Here is an 18,430-nt window from a genome sequence, read left to right as displayed (position 1 = left end):
AGTAATATAATATCTTCCTGTTTTATATACTGTAGTTTCTTCTATCACCAAAGACATTCTTTCCATATTAAGCCACCTACCATCAAGTGGGCGTTTGGATTTCCTTGAAGGATTTCATTACTAATACACATTTAACAGTATCTTAATGTCTCCGGGCCGCGGAATATAAGTTTATAATGAAAAGCCAGCCATTAATTGGTTAGTGCCCTGCATATCTTAAACTCCTATAAACGAAATTACATTTTCAAAATTCTTTGCGCGTGAGTTTTCCAAAACAAGACTTCAGTGTCATGAAGTTTGCGTTTGGCTGCCGCAAACGACAATAGTGACGTCAGTCTCTCGTTTCCTGCTCTTGATACCTTGGTACAAAGCATTGGATTCTATAATTTTTCTGATTCAGTAAAAAGATAATTGAAATATGTAAAACATGTGTTATGATGTGTTACCCCCGTGAGTGTTGTTTTTCTTTTTCATATGTTTCATGATGTGTATTTGAAGACGTGCTCGGGATTCATCTAGAAGCTGTTTGGTGTAGTCCCCACAAAAGTGGAACAATTCAAAACCTCTTGAACAGCGACAGTCCTAGAGTAGTTGTCTCTAGAAAGTAGCAGTTGTTGTGGATCTCCCTGTAACCTCCCAGCCTCATCTCTGTGTAATCTCTACGGTACTTTATTAACTATTGCTGTGTAGAAGAAGTGTTCAGTACTGGTCCATCCTCGATATTCTTAGCCAACTTCATGATTCAAGTTAATGTGTACTTTCATTATTATTATTATTATTATTATTATTATTATTATTATTATTATTATTATTATTATTATTATTATTAACCAGATTTCATGTAGCAGATTGTCTTCAGACACTAGATTGTCTTTAATTAGAACTACCACATGCACATGCACATATTAAGAATAAATCGATTGTAAGATTCCTCTATATCGTTAAGCAATTATATTCGTAATAATTCGTTAACTCAAATAAATGGATCGAATCTTCAATACATATTTTTGTGTTGGTCATTATTAAACATTAGAACATGATATAATTTTTGGTGCTAGTTTCATCGTAAAATGTCCCTCTGTCAGTTACAACTCAAAATATAATTTATTAGTTGGATAATATATAGAGGAATCTGAGTGTGGCGCAAGAAAATACAAGTATATTCTCCGCTTTATTCGAACTTCAGGATGTGGCGGTCACACACCGTCTAATGTTTAGTACTGTATTGTGGTGCTGCCGATATTTAAATAACTGGCCAGTTATACATAATATCATATAGGTTTTAATTTATATGAGTATAAGATCGATTTTAATTCCGGACAAGACAAATGATACTTTATTTAAACGTCTAGAAGTAGGGGTATCTCTCGACTGTACCTTTATTATTTTAATAATAATGTTCGCAATTGCGTGAAATGTTTCGAGTTGTCACAATTGTGGCTCAAATTGAAATCGACATATTGATATAATAGAGATTATCTCCATACCAATGAAAATTACAACTTAAATAAGATTTGCTGCTGAGAACTGGTTCATTAGTAGGATTAAAATATATAATCTCTCAACTTTGTGTTCCTATGTCATATAAGCGATACTGAAAATTGTATAGTCCCTTATCTGGCACTTAGAAGTTCAAAATTTTCATGGATGCACGATAATTAAAGACGCGTAGGTGAGAAATGTATATTTGATTCTCTTATGAGAATACAGTTCAAGTGATTTTACAGTTTGGCCACTATTCGAAAGTTTTCTGCAGATTCACTCAGATTCATAGATTTACACATATTGAAGTTATTGGTTTCTTTTGAGTTGTTTCTCTTTAGAAGTACTGTAGGGATAGTTATAATGACCCAAGTGTGACCGACTTCAAATATAAACCTTTGTGATGGTTTAGGATGGCTGAATCACGGCTAATTTAATTCCGTGGTGGGATTCGACGTTTCATAACACCAAGTAGCATAACTTAGTTTATTATATAACGTTTTTTATTATGGGAAAGTTAGGGATTTTTCCTTTCCTACACTTAACCAGTCTTAATCTAATTTAATGTATGTATAACGGAAATCCCGGTCTAGAAAGCCAAGAATAACGGCCGAGAGGATTTGTCGTGCTGACCACACGACACCTCGTAATCTGCAGGCCTTCGGGCTGAGCAGCGGTCGCTTGGTAGGCCAAGGCCCTCCAAGAGATGTAGTGCCATGGGGTTTGGTTTTGGTTTTTTATAATGGAAATAGCAAATATTACCTCATATCCGTTACATACTTCAATCAATTTTGTCTTCTTTAAAATTAATTATAATTTGTGAGCTGGAAATATTTAACCAAAGCTGGTGTTAGAAGTGACATCACTATTTTTCTTATGTCTGATAAAACCTATACAGTAAAGTCTTAGTCCAGAAGGTGAGCAATCACTTGATTGTTCAACTCACTTTGATATTTTCGTAGAACAAATTCAATTTCCTTCTAAATTTTCCCTTAAATCCCTGTACTATCCGTACTTTGACAACCCCTTTTTGTAAACACTGAACCGTGATGTAATAATTTGTCACATCAGAAAATTTGCATAATATCAGTGCCTCCCCACCCCCCTTTTTCTTTGACAAACTAACCGGGAGAAGAACTTGGTGTTGATTTCACATTAATCAGTTTTTAAAACGATAATTTTGCTGTTATCAAATTGAACTCAATATCGGCATCACCGCTAACGAATGTTCGGTAATCTTATTCATTTTTATTCTTTTTATTTTTTCATGGGATTACCCTAACTGCTATCTGAAATCTGATTCAAATTAATTTTAAAAGTAACATTATCCCGTACATTTACGAGAAAATACATTTCGACATCTTTATCGTAACAAATACTAATCCCATAATTCTTAAAGATGTAATATTTATGACATAAACCATTCAAATTATAATTTTTAAAATCGAATATGTACTGGAATTTTTTTGTGTCCCTGCGACTAAATTTGAAGTACCTCTTGAAAAACATGCATAATATAGAATAGTCCCAGTTTGTTTTCCATGTTAATGGCATTGCATGGGTGTTACATTCTGTAGCCTTGTATATAGTGGAGTGAGCAGACATTTTATTTTATGCCTAGATCATAGTATAGACTGTTTTTGTTACGTTTTGCGTTCTTCCAATCGCAATTCTTAAAGAAGACAATGTGTATGATTAAAATAGATGTATATGAAATCTTGACTCCGATGTTATTCAAGAGGTATTCTAGCAAATCCTGTGCTCTGTACCTTTGATCTACACATAGCAATTTTACCAATGAACTTGTTCCAAAAAGTAATTTACATCTAACTTAACTCATAAAACTAACCAACGCTCTAAATTATATTATGGTCATTTTGCTTCATATTTGGAAAATTTTGAAAACTCTTCAAAAAAAGTAATTCAAAAAGGTGCGCTAAAATTCTATACCGGAATATTACAGAAATATTATCACAGGATTGTGCTTAAAATTCAAGTACCCTGCATTTTATGCGGCAAAAACACTTCTCTGATAACAAAAGATGCTTAGAATCAAAATTATATTCAACTTATAATATATTAATTCGCTGGCAAAATGAATAAAGATACAATCATAGAAGTTTGAAGCGAATGTATTCTACTCAATAATATGTCTGTGGTCAATCGAGGATCGACTCAGTACGTCAAAAGAGAGTAGTGTGTCCCTTTGTTAATCCATTTGTATATTTTGCTTGCTAATTCAGGAGTTAAAGGCCACCAATGAGACCCTTAGAGCCCTTCAGACGCAGTTAGAAAAAGCCCTCCGCACTCAAAATTCCAGTGGCCCCTCTAACAGTACCCTGACGGCTATTCTGGAAACAAAGGACGCTCGTATTGCGACTCTGGAGAAGGAGGTGGCCCTCCTGGAGATGGAGCTGGATAGGATCCGCGAGTACGGAGACCAACCCGCCAGGGACTCTCTCCCGATCCCCGATCATCGCGCAGACCTCATGCCAGCTTCTAGCATGACTAAACATGAATTTAGCTATAAAAGACAAGTAAGTTGTTTTCTTGCATTGCGCGACCGTGGAATGAATTGGGGATCAAAACATAAAAATTATACCTTCAAAACCTTCTACACGTATACGATATAAAAGCATCTCTGTATTTGAGTTTACGTTGCATTTTATCCTATGTTTTCTGATTGGTAATACGGGATTTAGTTTTGATTTCTTTTCTTCTTTTAGATGTGTGTCAGAGAGTAAAAAGGGCTGGCGGAATGATAATGGCTACAGCATTGTGTAGTCTTGTCTGATGTTTTGTGTTTAATCTTTGGATTTAGTGGTGGATGACGAAATGGGACCGAGCAAAACAACTTTGGCATATGATTTATCTTAACCCTGGATACATATTAAGTATTTTAACTAGTAAATTTCTACTGTTTTGTGAAATATTATCTCCATTAATGAATCCAAAACCGTTTTCTCGTTTTTTCCTATTTCAATACAAAACTCTGAATTTAAAAATACGAATTGTATTTTTTAAACATCTGCATTTTTCTTCTGTTTTTCCATTTGTGGTTATTTTACAGTCAGTTAATTTCACAGAGGTCAGTTACTTCTTTTAAAAAAAGGTAGCCTTTCTTTTTAAAGTAATTTATTTAGCATCTACTTGAGAAACCTCTTAAAAATATACGGTGATGAATCTGCGTTTAATAACTTCAAATATCATATGAATGCTTAGACCTGTAATTAATTTGTTGAAAATACAATAGACCTTCATCCGAGCTTTGCGACGTTACTATAAAAGCTAGAGTTGTGAACTGCATCTTTAAAATAAATATTCCAATCTTTCAAAAGTAACGTGAAATCGAACCAAGCAGATTCTAAGAAACATTTCTGAAGACTACATTTGAACTTAAATATCTTAGTCTCATTACGTGACTTTTTCATCTTACGATTTGAAGACTTTTGTGCATTTTACATTGTTTCCTGGATTATGGAAACATGTTAGTCCATAAGATGAAAAAACTCAAGATCAAGATAGACATACATAAACTAAAATCATAATACTTTCTCTATAAACTTCGGACATTATACGTCATTAGAATTGAAACAGGCGTGATCATTATAATCACTGTAATGCCAAGAAATTGAAAAATTCGGTTAGTGAAGACATACTTCACTGAAATATGCATCATACCGGAGATCTGAATGGGAAAAAAGGAATGTAATCATAAATCCTGCAATCAGAACCATATTAAAAGCGAAGAAAATATCTGCGTAAGCATAATCTTTTCATAAATAGTGCCAAAGAAAAACATACTGACGTAACCATTTTGTAAAAAGGAACTCATTTTTTATTTTCTACTTCAAAGTATCTCCACATATTTATTCCATAGTAAATTTTCCAGTGTGCCCGGAATCTTTGCTGAAAAATGGTACGGTGTAGCAATAGTCAAGTACTTTGGTTTCATATATAAATAAATCCAGAACTTGGTGACTAATGTAAAAAAAAAAAGTCAAATGTTTTTCGACCACGGTGCATGCCTATATCAGGGAAAGAAATGGCATTACCTACTCGTAGAGGATTTATATCAGAAGATTTCTTCAAGTTTAAATAGTCTATTAACCGTGATAAATGGAAGTATGTTCAGTAATATGAACTAGGCCCAAGTAATTTTTAAAATGGCATAATGCGTAACGCTCCCGGGGTTAGCCGTTGGGGTAACAGTGAATATTGGTCCAAGAAACAGACAGTCTGAGTAAAAACCGAGGTGTCGTCAGTCCCAAGATTCATTCCATATGATTATAGCTAGAAAAGAGGTTATTCTAGCGCAAAGGGAATACATATAATGATCTTAATGAGAGCAATTTGTCCGCACAAAAATGTACCAATCCCGCTGTAGCAGCTATACCAGCAAAAGCGAAAGGAAAAAATATTCCCTGGTATGTAACTCACCTTTTCGAGTGGCCGATACGGTGTGTGTACCCTGTACCTGAGGGAAGATACCGTCAATGTCTGTTATGAAAATCAGTTATGCTCAAGAAAATTGAAAGGCGTTTTTCAGCAACAACAACTACAACAACAAAATACCTAAACATCTCTGCGAATGAGGTAGATATCTTATAAACTACGGTTTTCTCCGTTGCAAGTGGTCTTCTTCACATGGACAGTCCACCTGGAATATTTTCAAGGAACATAAATAGGTTTACAAGATTGCTTATTCAAATTGGGTATTGGTGTCATTTGATGGAACAACTATATCGCGTGGCTCCAACTGGTAAAAGGACAAAGGATATACAAGTAATGTCCTACTTTCTGATATTAGTGGTCAACACCCTATTCAGATACCATTGGCCACTTCTAAATCTTTAGGAGTGGGCATGCCCCGGCGAATCATAGTTACTTCTGTGGCATATTTAGCGATTTCATGATTTTTCGGCCTTTTTAATAAACTATTTTCTTCCTAGAAGAAATTGCTTTTGACTATTTTAACTGTTAGATGATGTAGGATCGCTGACAACCTCTTTCATACATGATATATTTGTACAGTAATTAGTACTAACATTAACAACTAGTAGCCTGCCCATTTGTTTCATTATAAAAACATATCCTTGTCATCCAGTATCGTATTAGTAAAATGATGAAAAATTTAGTCAGCATAACAAACGTCAAAATTACATGGAAAACTGAAGATGCAATTCAGTCTTGCGAAATGTTTAATTACTTGCTAGTAACGCATCTACTATTTTATCTCTTGGGTTGATACGATTACGTATGATTAAGGTCATATTTTGGTCCTGCGTATGCAAACGTCTACTGGTGTAAACAAAGATTACAGATTACTGAATGATTTTAAGAGGATCGCAGCTCCATAAAACTGTGGTGTATTAAACTTGCAGCGGAAATGAGCACATCATCTTTCTCTGTCTCTCTCTCTCTAGAAGACAAGTGGTGCAACGCGGAGCGAGTAGAGGGTAGGTTTGGTGTTTTAACATGTGTTTTTGGCTATTTATATCACATGGTATATGTTTCTTTGATTTAGTGTTATATTCAGTAAAGAGGTCAAGGCTATCATGTAAGGCCTTCATAACTCCAGACTATGAAGCGTTTTGTCACCACAATTCGGTAAATCAAGAGATTGATTTATTAATGTGTCACTTTCAAATATTGCCCACTGATACGGGGCCAGCTGCTGAGTTATCTTCGCTAAATAAATTTGATGTGCCCTTTGGTATCAGAACATAGTGTATTTCTATGTTGCCAGTAATTATTGTCATTGTGAACGTTAACACTGAACAAACAGAAGACGGTATTGGATTCATTTGTTACGAAAATTGCGAATTTGTTTTGTGGTTCCTATTTGGCCACCACTGAGATCAAGCAACCTCCCTCCCCCCTCTCGTCTTTTCTCACTTCCTGCCTCCACCAAACAACACTTGGTGACAACACACAGCTTCTAGTCTGGAGAACTCTACTTACTAACATTTTACCACCTTCACTACGCTGTCTCTCTCACTATGGTACCCCTCTTAGAGCCTCTAGTGCAAAGCATGTTCGTATAACGCCACCGGTGATGGTCATGATAATGGTGATGGTGATGGTAATGACTGACTGATTGGGCTGATAATGGATGATTCTGTTGCATGTTAGATTAGTATCTGTCTGTAATGTGTGTGTGTGTGTGTGCTGTTGAATCAGCACTTAACCAATAACAGCTTCACGGAATGTTGGAATGACACTTCTTCTAGCGCCACTCACGAATGACCACTCTATCAAATCTGTGTAATTTAATTTGAAACCACTAGCATGATTTGAAATGTTATGATGACTGTGTTTTGTTGATTGATCTCTTCCCTCTGGAAACTGCACTTGTTTTCCGCAAGAAAAACTATGGCAAGTAGACGAACCTATCTTACCTACTCTATATGCCTGACTATACAAACATAAACACAAATTATACGAAAGCATGTCAAATTAGTTCTGCTGCCATCTTTAAGTATTAATTTAAACCAGTTATTTACGATGTAAATAAATTTTGTGCACTGAAATAGCTTTGAATTCATTTTAGTAATATACAATAAATTAGTTCTCATAATATCTGTAGCATGAAATAGGGTTCTTGATATTAAAATTGTATTGTATTTTGAAGTTATGAGAACATTTCTATATATCTTATTTCAGTATTGAATCATATTATAATAAAAATTTCAGTCCTCACTTTATCAGTCATCTTGGTAAAACTAAGTCGTAAGGATGGTATCACTTATTCACTGAATTTTGCACTTAATCTTCTTCTTGTTGTGGCTACCTGTTCCTCACATAGTTGGAGGAGTTTCGGGCGGAGATCCAAAGGAGGGACCAGGAAATCTTGGCGATGAGCGCCAAGATGAAGACGCTGGAGGAACAACACCAAGACTACCAAAGGCACATCGCAGTGCTGAAGGAGTCACTTTGCGCCAAGGAAGAGCACTACAACATGCTGCAGGCTGATGTAAGTACGCTATTCTAATTTCACCTCATATTAGTGGGTGCAAACATCTATCACGGACTCGTTACCTATTAGTTCTTTTAAGAGTGAAATGTATTGGGCTTCAAAATACCATAATATAAACTCCTTTAGATGTTAGAATTGTACTTGTGTCAACATCAGTGGGGGATGGGTGTAACCGACCAGGAATCAAAAATTCAACATTTTGAAAATTATGCTTCCTATATTAATGATGTTTCCTTTACATTGATTGAAAATGTTAACCTTGTAGCTCAGCGTGCAACATATTTAAAAATTGCCTTATATTTATTGCTACGTTAATAGGACCATGCCATTAATAACTTTAAGCGGTGTTGGAACCGGTCAGAGCTAAAACTTCGGAATTTTAAAAATATTTTCTGAATTATTGATGTTTTCTTTACACTGTATGAAACTTTAAACCTTGTATCTCAACAGGAAGTTCTTTTAAAATTTACCTTATATTTCTTGCTGCATTAATACGACCACGCCATTAAGAAATGTAAGTGGTGTTTCCTAAGTTTTCAATTTTTCACCACATTGCTACACTTTGTTCTAAAACTACAAGTGATAAAACTTTGAAATTTTCAGTGATTGTAAATAATTTGATAGATATTTTTGTGAAGAATTGTGTATTTTTTCAGATATTAATAGATTTTATACGGCATTTATTATATTGCACTAGGTCTTCCTGTTTCAAAATGTAAATGACCATATAAATTTTATTCTTGCCTATGTTACTATAATTCTTCATAAGGCTTAAGATAAATATGTGTCAACTAAGACTGGAATATATCTGTAAAATATCAGGTCTGATATTATCAGTAGTAACGCTGTGAAATATACGTACAGTATTTCAGGTCATACAATGACATTTTATTCATGACTGTACTACAACCATTTTTTTAAAACTGAGATGACTGTACTCCATCGTAAAATATGCTAAGCTTCTGTTGATAACTGCGCAAAATTTCAGCTTTCTGTGACTCAAATTTAGGGATGTATTCTCAGTTACATCTCCCCTCAAGCGTGTAGTCTGTTCATTTCATGCATATAGGGTGTACAAAAAACACTGCCCAGACGTTTCATGCCTGGAAAATCATTCACATTCCAGTTACACGCCTATCATTTTCATCCATTCCCCGTTTTTCACTATCATTTTTCGACCACACATTTTTTTGTCCAAATTAAATATTTCAGTCCGTATTTTTTGACTTGTTAACTGTGTAATCTGTCAGTAATTGCACAACAGATTTCAAATTACATTATTACTAGAAAACGAAATGGATAGTTTTTATCAATTGTTGGATAGCTGCTGTATTAAAAATAAATATACACTGAGAATTGTACAGAATTTTAATTCGCAGTATGTAATACTATATGAGTACTATACCGAACTTCATGGTGCAACAGCCCCGAAGGGCCATGGCGTACCAAGCGACCGCTGCTCAGCCCAAAGATCTGCAGGTTACGAGGCGTGGTGAACTCGGCACGACGAATCCTCCCGATCGTTATTCTCGGCTTTCTAGACCGGGGCCGCTACCTCACCGTCAGATAGTTCTTCTATTGTAATCACGTAGGCTGAGTGAATCTCGAACCAGCCCTCAGATTCAGGTAAAAATACCTTACCTGCCCGGAAATCGACCCCGGGTCCTGTGAGTAAGAAGCAGGCACGCTACCCTTACACCGTGGGGCAGGCTCTTGTATACTATAATAATGTATAGTGTTATTTATAGTATTATATTATTATTTATTTATATTTTATTCAATCTAAGGCAACAAGGCCGGGATGGTTCCAGGAAAGCGAAAAAGATCTGAGGCAGATTGGTATTTCAGACCAAGAAATTCATGACAGGAACGCATTCAGAAGATTGGTGAACAACTATCAAGGTTTCCAAATGGCATCAACTTCCAGAAGACGGAAAGGACCTTTGATGAGCATAAACAGGCACTCGTCGCTGGGCTCAGAAGATACTGACAGGAAGTCAAAGCCGGAACAAGAACAAGACCTAGACACTGAAATGAAGTTGGTTGTTACCACGCAGTCCATAGAGGATCAACTCGAAGTATTAAAAAAGAATTATTATTCTGAGATATAGAGATGAAAGGACGAGTTGGAAAAGGAGAAAACGTCTGAATTTGGAGTGGACGATATGAATTTATCTATTGTCGGTGGATGGGCCAAGAAAAGACGAAATGCCCTCTTTTGAATGAACTGTCATGGACGAAATATTAATGTGGATGTATATGATGTGATTTTTTAAAAGTGGGCATAATATCGGGGGATGAAAGAAGTGAACGAAATGTCAGCGATCGATAAAGTAGTGGCCGAAATAGTTATGATGATTATGATGATTACGTTTTTTGTTTAAAGAGGCCCAATGTTTAGGTCATCGGCCCAATAATCACACGCTGCGATATAAAGAATCAGGACATTTAAAGAGAGAATAGGAACCCAACACCCTAACTCGCAATGTTCATCGTAAGTCAACTGGAGGAAAGTACCGTTATGTATTTTTGCAATAATTCTTTTAATTGGAATTTCTGTGATCATTCTGTTTGGTCTCGGTTCCACTTTTACTTTAAAATGATGCAAGGAATGATTTCATGTTAAGATTCGACCTCCGCAAAATTAGACTTTTCCTGACATCAAAAGTGGGTTTTGCAATATAACTGTTCTCTTTAGACCCTGATGGTGTTAGATTTACGAGGTCTTTAATTCTCACGCCCTACATGATCCTTTCTTTCATCGATGTCTTCATTCTTCCAAGTGTCAGACCTCCTCCTTTTTCACTTCTGATTACAGTTAAGAGGGTATGGTCACCTAGCAGTCACCCCTTAAAACAATAATCACCACCACCGCCATTATCAGTGCTGGTTGCTACTTTTAAGGGATAAAAATTAATAACGCGATTAACAGTCCTTCAAAAATAGGGTTCAGTAGAAAAGAAGAGTTTCGGAAGTATCGCGTAAATAAAAAGGAATGGCAAGAAAAATGAGAATATTAAAGACTGCATCGTTCTTCCGCACCAAAGCCTATCGAGGTCGGAAGACAGCAAAAACTGACGAAGGGAGGTCGATCAGATAAGATGAAAATAAGAGCCAGGTAGACGTTAAAAAAATATTGTCAGACTCAAGTAGATCAACTTTCGTTGCTTGGCGCGTTCCTAAAATTGCGATCCATGCGTAATAATAATAATAATAATAATAATAATAATAATAATAATACCAAAACTAACCTCCGGCGCATACAGATTATTAAGGCACTTGGCGTGTCAAGGCGACTGCTGTCCAGCGAAATAATGGAGCGTCACGCCGTCAGCGTGACAATGTTCTCAGTCGTATTGCTTGGCTTCCTCTATTATTATTATTATTATTATTATTATTATTATTATTATTATTATTATTATTATTATTAGTGCTATTTACCTCACGTCGCACCGACACAGATAGGTCTTATGGCGACGATGGGACAGGATAGGCCTATGAATGGGAAGGAAGCGGCCGTGGCCTTAATTAAGGCCCAGCCTCAGCATTTGCCTGGTGTGAAAATGGGAAACCACAGAAAACCATCTTCAGGGCTGCCGACAGTGGGGTTCGAACCCACTGTCTCCCGGATGCGAGCTCACAGCTGCACGCTCCTAACCGCACGGGCTTGGCTTCCTCGACCAGCTCCATTGCCTCTCTCGTAATACACAGTTCCGCATGGAACAATTGAGAATTTGTCGCCTGATTATATTTTAAGCCTTGTTATATAATCTAACGGGGGGCATTGCCACACGGAACAGTGGTAACAAATGATATGTAACCTCTAGCAAACAGTGTTACAAAATCACATATATCGTGAAGTTCGTCGTCTTTTAGCTGGTGTGTTGTAAATTTACGCTTGAGAGAAAGTTTTTCCTTGAAGGATTTTAGTTCATGATTTGCGGATAGTAAAGTTTTGAGATGTCTTACTGCCGCAGAAAATGTCTCTGTGTGGCTGTGTTGTCGTATGAGGCAGTCACAAGACGTTACCAACCGTAGTTTGATAACAGTCTAATAAAATATTCCACGGGAGTAGAAATACTGAAGTACGAGAAAAACAAGAACATAAATATTTCTTTTAAAAACTTTCCTTCCTGAAGGATTTGTTTGTTGAATGGGCCTGATGGGTACTAGTAACTTTTTAAGCCGACCTCACAGAATGTTTCGGTTTGTGCCGAAATATAACTATTGCCTTTCTTGATATTCAAGTGTTCGTTCTATTTGCGATGGCGTTGTTTCAAGGAGGGGTTGTTTGACGTTGATATTATTTGGGTAAGGGGGATAATGGCGAAAGCCCTGCGTGAATAGTGAATCGAAGCTTGTCTTATACTATGTGTTGTTATGGAGCCTATACTGGAGCAGGTAATGGTAACTACTTTAGATAGATTTGGCGGTTTTCATCTAGGTGAATAATAATAATAATAATAATAATAATAATAATAATAATAATAATAATAATAATTCCGGGCGAGTTGGCCGTGCGGTTAGAAGCGCTCAGTTGTGAGCTTGCATCCGGGAGATAGTGGGTTCGAATCCCACTGTCGGCAGTCCTGAAGATGGTTTTCCATTGTTTCCCATTTTCACACCAGGAAAATGCTGGGGATATACCTTAATTAAGGCCACGGCCGCTTCCTTCCTATACCTAGACCTATCCCTACGTCGCCATAAGACCTATCTGTGTCGGTGCGACGTGAAGCGAAATAGCAAAAAATAATAATATTAATAATATGCCTCTCAATTAATAAGGAAGTTCTGGAAGAACAACTAGAAGCCAAAGAAAGGAAGATCTTGGGCTCAGTAAATGAAAATGTAGAATATAGAAGGCACAACCATGAACTATATCTACATAATGCAGAAAATAACAGACGCTATTAGGAAAAGAAGGATTTCTTTCTATGGTAGCCTACCATGAATGAGACTAGAAAGATTGTGTCTACTAGAATCTTTATTTACTTTTTGAATAAGAAAAATAAAGAGGCTTGGTTCACCGAGGTGGACAGGGATTTACAAGAATTGGAGATCTTGCAACGCGACCCTTTAAAGAAGGATGCGGGAGTAGTGGGCGATTGTTAAAGCTCAAGACAGGAAAAGGTTGAAACAGCCTGGTCTATAGCTGGCCGAAACGAAAGAATAATAATGATAATGATAATAATAATAATAATAATAATAATAATAATAATAATAATAATAATAAAGTGTGGCTATTGCTAACCTGGTGCAGCCCTTGTAAGCCAGACATTCTGACGAGGGTGGGTATTATCTGCCAGGTATAGGAAAATGCGTGTTATTGCAGTGAAGGATAGTGTTGTGTTAGTGGTGTATGAGTTGCAGGAGTTTTGGGAACAGCATAAACACTAAGTCACCAAGCCAGGCAAATTTAAATTTAAGATTAAAATCCTCAACCCGGCCGGGAATGGAATTCAGGGTCTTCTGAACCGATGGCACAACGCTGACCAGTCAGTCAAGGAACCGGCTGAAAATCGTTGTAGACACACCCTCAATGGAGGTGAACTGCATGTACCACTTTTAACGATATACCAAGTCATCCTGTCATTTTTTAATCTCTGGCAGTACCGGGAATCGAGCCCGGGTCACTGAGAACTAACAGTGCCAATCGTTACACTACGGAGGCGAACAATGACAATAAGAGGCCCCGTGTTTTAATATAAATACTGAGGCAGCGTCACCTATTACTTTTTTTTTTCAATAGAAATATACCCACCCTGTTGTATGCATATTTGAACGTGAGCAGCCACATTTAGGGGTGCAAATATTTCCACAGTCCGACATGTGGCACTGGCTAAAAGGGGTGTTGAAGTGTGTAATTCTTCAAATGTGGTGCCAATAATCTAAACATTGAAGATATGTGGGTTGTTTGTTTGATCACTCTCCGTGGTGACATCAACACGAGGTATGAGTCATACGTAGCCTCTTTTTAAAAAAAAAAAAATTTATCTGGCTTTTGATCAGTATTAGACCAAACAGCCCCCTGGATATGACAATATGCTGGTTGGAACTTTACAATTCATTACAAGTCATTGTCACAGTTTGGAATTACACAAAGACATATATGTTGCACATTATCACATTGAAAATGAAAATCCACAGCTTGTTTCCAGTCATTCGACCAGGTGAGGAATGGAATGAATGAAGCCCCCATCTAGTGGCGAGGATAGGAAATGTGCCGGCTGCCGAAGCCTGTCGCACTCCCCTGGGGCAATGATAAACGACTGACAGATGAAATGTTAATGGAGAGTGTTGCTGGAATGAAAGCATCCGCTTTGCCTAGCGCAAATCTCACATGGAGTGACCGGGATTTGAACCACGGTATTCCAGCGGTGAGAGGCCGGCGCGCTGCCGCCTGAGCGATGGAGGTTTTATTATCAATTTATTATCACATAAATATCTATATAAAATCAGTCAGATTTGTAGACAAGTTTTGTTACATAGTTCCTAATAATAGTAATACAATTTCTTGTCTTTAGTCGCCAGTAGTGTACTTACACAGGTTGGTAAATGTTGCTTAACGTAAAGCAGAGATGTAATCAACACATTTTGCTGTTGGTGGTAATGAGCACATGCAAAGAAGAGATGGTTTAGGTCCTGAATCGACTGGCCATCACATGAACAGTATGGTGTGTACACCACGTTAATGCGATAAAGGTGATTTATAAAACTTCCGTGATTGAATCGCATTAGAGTGTTTGTCGAGATGAATCGTTGTTGAGTGTTCCATTGTGCTAACCAAGGGCGTCACGGGGGATTCTGTTCGATCATTGAGTAAAATTTACCTGTGTGGCTCTTTGTTTCCTCCCACTTCTTTGTTCACCGACTATAGGCTCTTTTGTATTATAATCACTGTATAATCCATGAAGTTGCTGGGAGTGTTCATGACCCGTCCACTGACACATGCTTCCTTGTGTCTTGATCATGTATCGAAGAAATTCGGGTAGGATTATGTCGGTAAGTACTCTGTAGCATCGGACCTCCCTACGTGGCCTCTTGACCTGACGGTGCCACATTTGTAAACGTGCACACTTCAGTACTTCTTTTCACCAGTACTACATGTAGACGTCATTGCATCACTGAATGTGGCTGCCTACGATCAACTATATATGCGACAGAAATGAGTACTATTGAAGAAAAAACTAGGTATTGCTGCCTCGGCGCTTATTAAAGCTCGGACACGATCTTTCGTAGGCCCTCTATTGTTATTCACTTATGTGAAAACCACCTATTATAATGTTCAAATAGTCAGAAGGTGCTTAATGTGAAAAACTTACGTGGGCCACCCTGTGCGTTAGTTACCATCCCTGCATTCGCTTCGTTTTTGAAGTAGTGAATTCATAGTAATGATAATAATAATAATGGCGTGTGGCCTCCGAAGAGGCTCGGTGCAGGTCTGTTATCGTGCTGACGTCATATAGGCGACCTGCGCGTCAGTAAGGATGGGGCCTTATCTATAATGATTTCTAATGCAGAGGCCATCATTGAAGATTAAAATCCCCGGCCCAGCTGGGAATCGAACCCGGGGTCCCTTGGACCAAACACCAGCACGCTAAAATTTTAGCCATGAAGCCGGAAAATTCACAGTAAAACCACACGTGACTGAAAAACAGATACTCTTTGTAATATATTTTTGCCACCACATTGGTTGCCAATATTGTAAAATACAGTATTAACTCGCCACACTGTTTGGACGTAAAGTGTGATATGGTACATCATCGTTTACGCTCCGGCTATTCGAGTCGTTAAAGACAGGTAGTGATGTGAAGTTTAGCCAATCAACACATTTTAGAATCCAACGGGGAGGAGCCTTGATGGGTTTCTGTTTCGACAAAGTAAGAACAACGGGAAAATGGTCACAGTTACAGTGGTCGTCGTCTACATCCCACCAAAGCAGGGGAACAGCCCACGGCTATACAGCTTAACGTCAATGCGAGAGAAGGTTCTTTGCGCTATGCTAAAGTTTGTTGGTCCCCAACTATACAAAATGAATAGATCCAGCTCTCTTATCTACTTCACCAAATCCGTCATTTTAGAGCCCCATAATGAAATCGTTACAATTCCCCTGTAACAGTGCCATCTTGAGAACGTTTCGTTGTTGTTTTAGGTTATAAGTGGCCAGACACTTTCTAACCGAAACACTAACGTCTCCATCTAAGGAACCATTAATATCCATCACCTCTTCATCGGATGGAGGGGTAGAGGGTCCCAGATGTTTCTTCGACGCTTTCCGGCGGCGGGAGTCTTCCTATGAAGGGTTGCGCAGATTTTGCTGGCGCTGACATATACCCTCCGGATTGACAAGTTATCACTTTCATAAGAGGAGTAAGGGAGCGCTTAGGATACCCTCCCTTCTTCCCTTCCTTTTGTTCAGGTCGACTGGGAATGGGATTCACAATCCTGGTCGACGATGCCGCCTCCGCCGGCTTAGAAACGGCTTTCGCCGACCGCTTGGGGGAGGAAAACTTGGCGTTCCTGCCCTACTGGCAGGCTTAGTTGCCTTCACCGACAGACGTTTCTTTGTGGCCGAAGGTTGGATGATCCCCGCCTTCGCGCTATTACTTTTTGCGACGTTGCTCACAGGAGCAACTCCTTCCTTGGGCGCAACGATCTTCACAGGAGTTGCAGGAAGAAACAAATAACTTTTTTAGATTTTGTGTTAAAACGCTGAAGTCTAGTGGCCTAACAGATGTATTCAATTAATTAAACTTATGGTGCGTTTTCTGGTATGAAAGTCCATCCAGTGTCTTTTTTTTTTTTTTTTTTTTTTTTTTTGCTAGGGGCTTTACGTCGCACCGACACAGATAGGTCTTATGGCGACGATGGGACAGGAAAGGCCTAGGAGTTGGAAGGAAGCGGCCGTGGCCTTAATTAAGGTACAGCCCCAGCATTTGCCTGGTATGAAAATGGGAAACCACGGAAAACCATTTTCAGGGCTGCCGATAGTGGGATTCGAACCTACTATCTCCCGGATGCAAGCTCACAGCCGCGCGCCTCTACGCGCACGGCCAACTCGCCCGGTCATCCAGTGTCTTGACCTCCCGGATCTTCTTCTTAATGATAGAGGCAGAACAGTTGCTATCTTGAGGAGAATGATGGCCAGGGAAGTTAATGCACTTGTTCGGAGGTGTGCATTGCTCCGCGCCATGAGCTTCTTCTCCGCATGTACCAAACATAGACTGATTTGAACAACGAGATATCATGTGTCCGAACCTTTGGCAGCTATAGCACTGCATGGGAGGCGGGATGTATGGCTTTACATCGAACGATAGACTGGTATATTTACTTTCTCCGGTAACACTGACAAATGGAAGGACACAATGAAAGCACGGTCACCACTGACTTTACACGTAATGCGCCGGACGTGTGTCACTCCATGGTTCTTCATGTCTTCCATCAGCTCGTCGTCAGTGTTCTAGTTCAGGTTGTGGTGGAAGATGACTTTGCGAATCATATTCAAGGATTTGTGTGTGCTCTTCCAGTTTGATAGGAATTTCGCCACAGTGGTCTCACTTGAGCAACCGATCAGCCTGGGCAGCAGTTTGACTCTTGAGCAGCAAGTTACCATTGCTCATTTTCTTCAGATTTTCTAGTTCACCGTATACATCTTTGATGTGTCTACCAAAAACGATCAGTTTAACCAGCTTAAGTCATGCCCGTCTGTTCTGGTAGAAACCAGGAACGTAGGGAAGTCGGATAACAACATTTCACGCTGCGCATATTCCCACGAGGTTGCACCCCTTAGGGAATCAGAAGTTAAAGACTTGGGAAGGGGAGCATGGTAGACAGATTTTTGACGTTTGTTAGCCGTGCCCGAAAAATCCTTTCCGCATGCCACTTACTCCGATCAGAACCTCTATAGCCGACCACGCAGCCAAGGCAATATCCGCCTGGCATAGCAGGTATTGCCCTGGGTATGATGTT

The 18,430-nt window shown here is 38.5% G+C and overlaps 1 protein-coding gene across 1 annotated transcript in view; it reads left to right on the top strand.

The window, feature by feature from the left end:
• LOC136871872 (trichohyalin) overlaps window positions 1–18,430 on the top strand; it is a 371,843-nt gene that overhangs the window by 202,687 nt on the left and 150,726 nt on the right. Inside the window, exons 4-5 of the mRNA XM_068227389.1 lie at window positions 3,726–4,019; window positions 8,291–8,458. Of these exons, the coding sequence (XP_068083490.1) occupies window positions 3,726–4,019; window positions 8,291–8,458 (462 nt within the window). The remainder of the gene's footprint in view (window positions 1–3,725; window positions 4,020–8,290; window positions 8,459–18,430) is intronic.

The sequence above is a fragment of the Anabrus simplex genome, chromosome 4 (assembly GCF_040414725.1).
Source record: "Anabrus simplex isolate iqAnaSimp1 chromosome 4, ASM4041472v1, whole genome shotgun sequence".
Classification (NCBI taxonomy): Eukaryota; Metazoa; Arthropoda; class Insecta; order Orthoptera; family Tettigoniidae; genus Anabrus; species Anabrus simplex.
The sequence above is the reverse complement of the archived record's forward strand: the minus strand, read 5'-3'. Positions and strand labels throughout refer to the sequence as shown.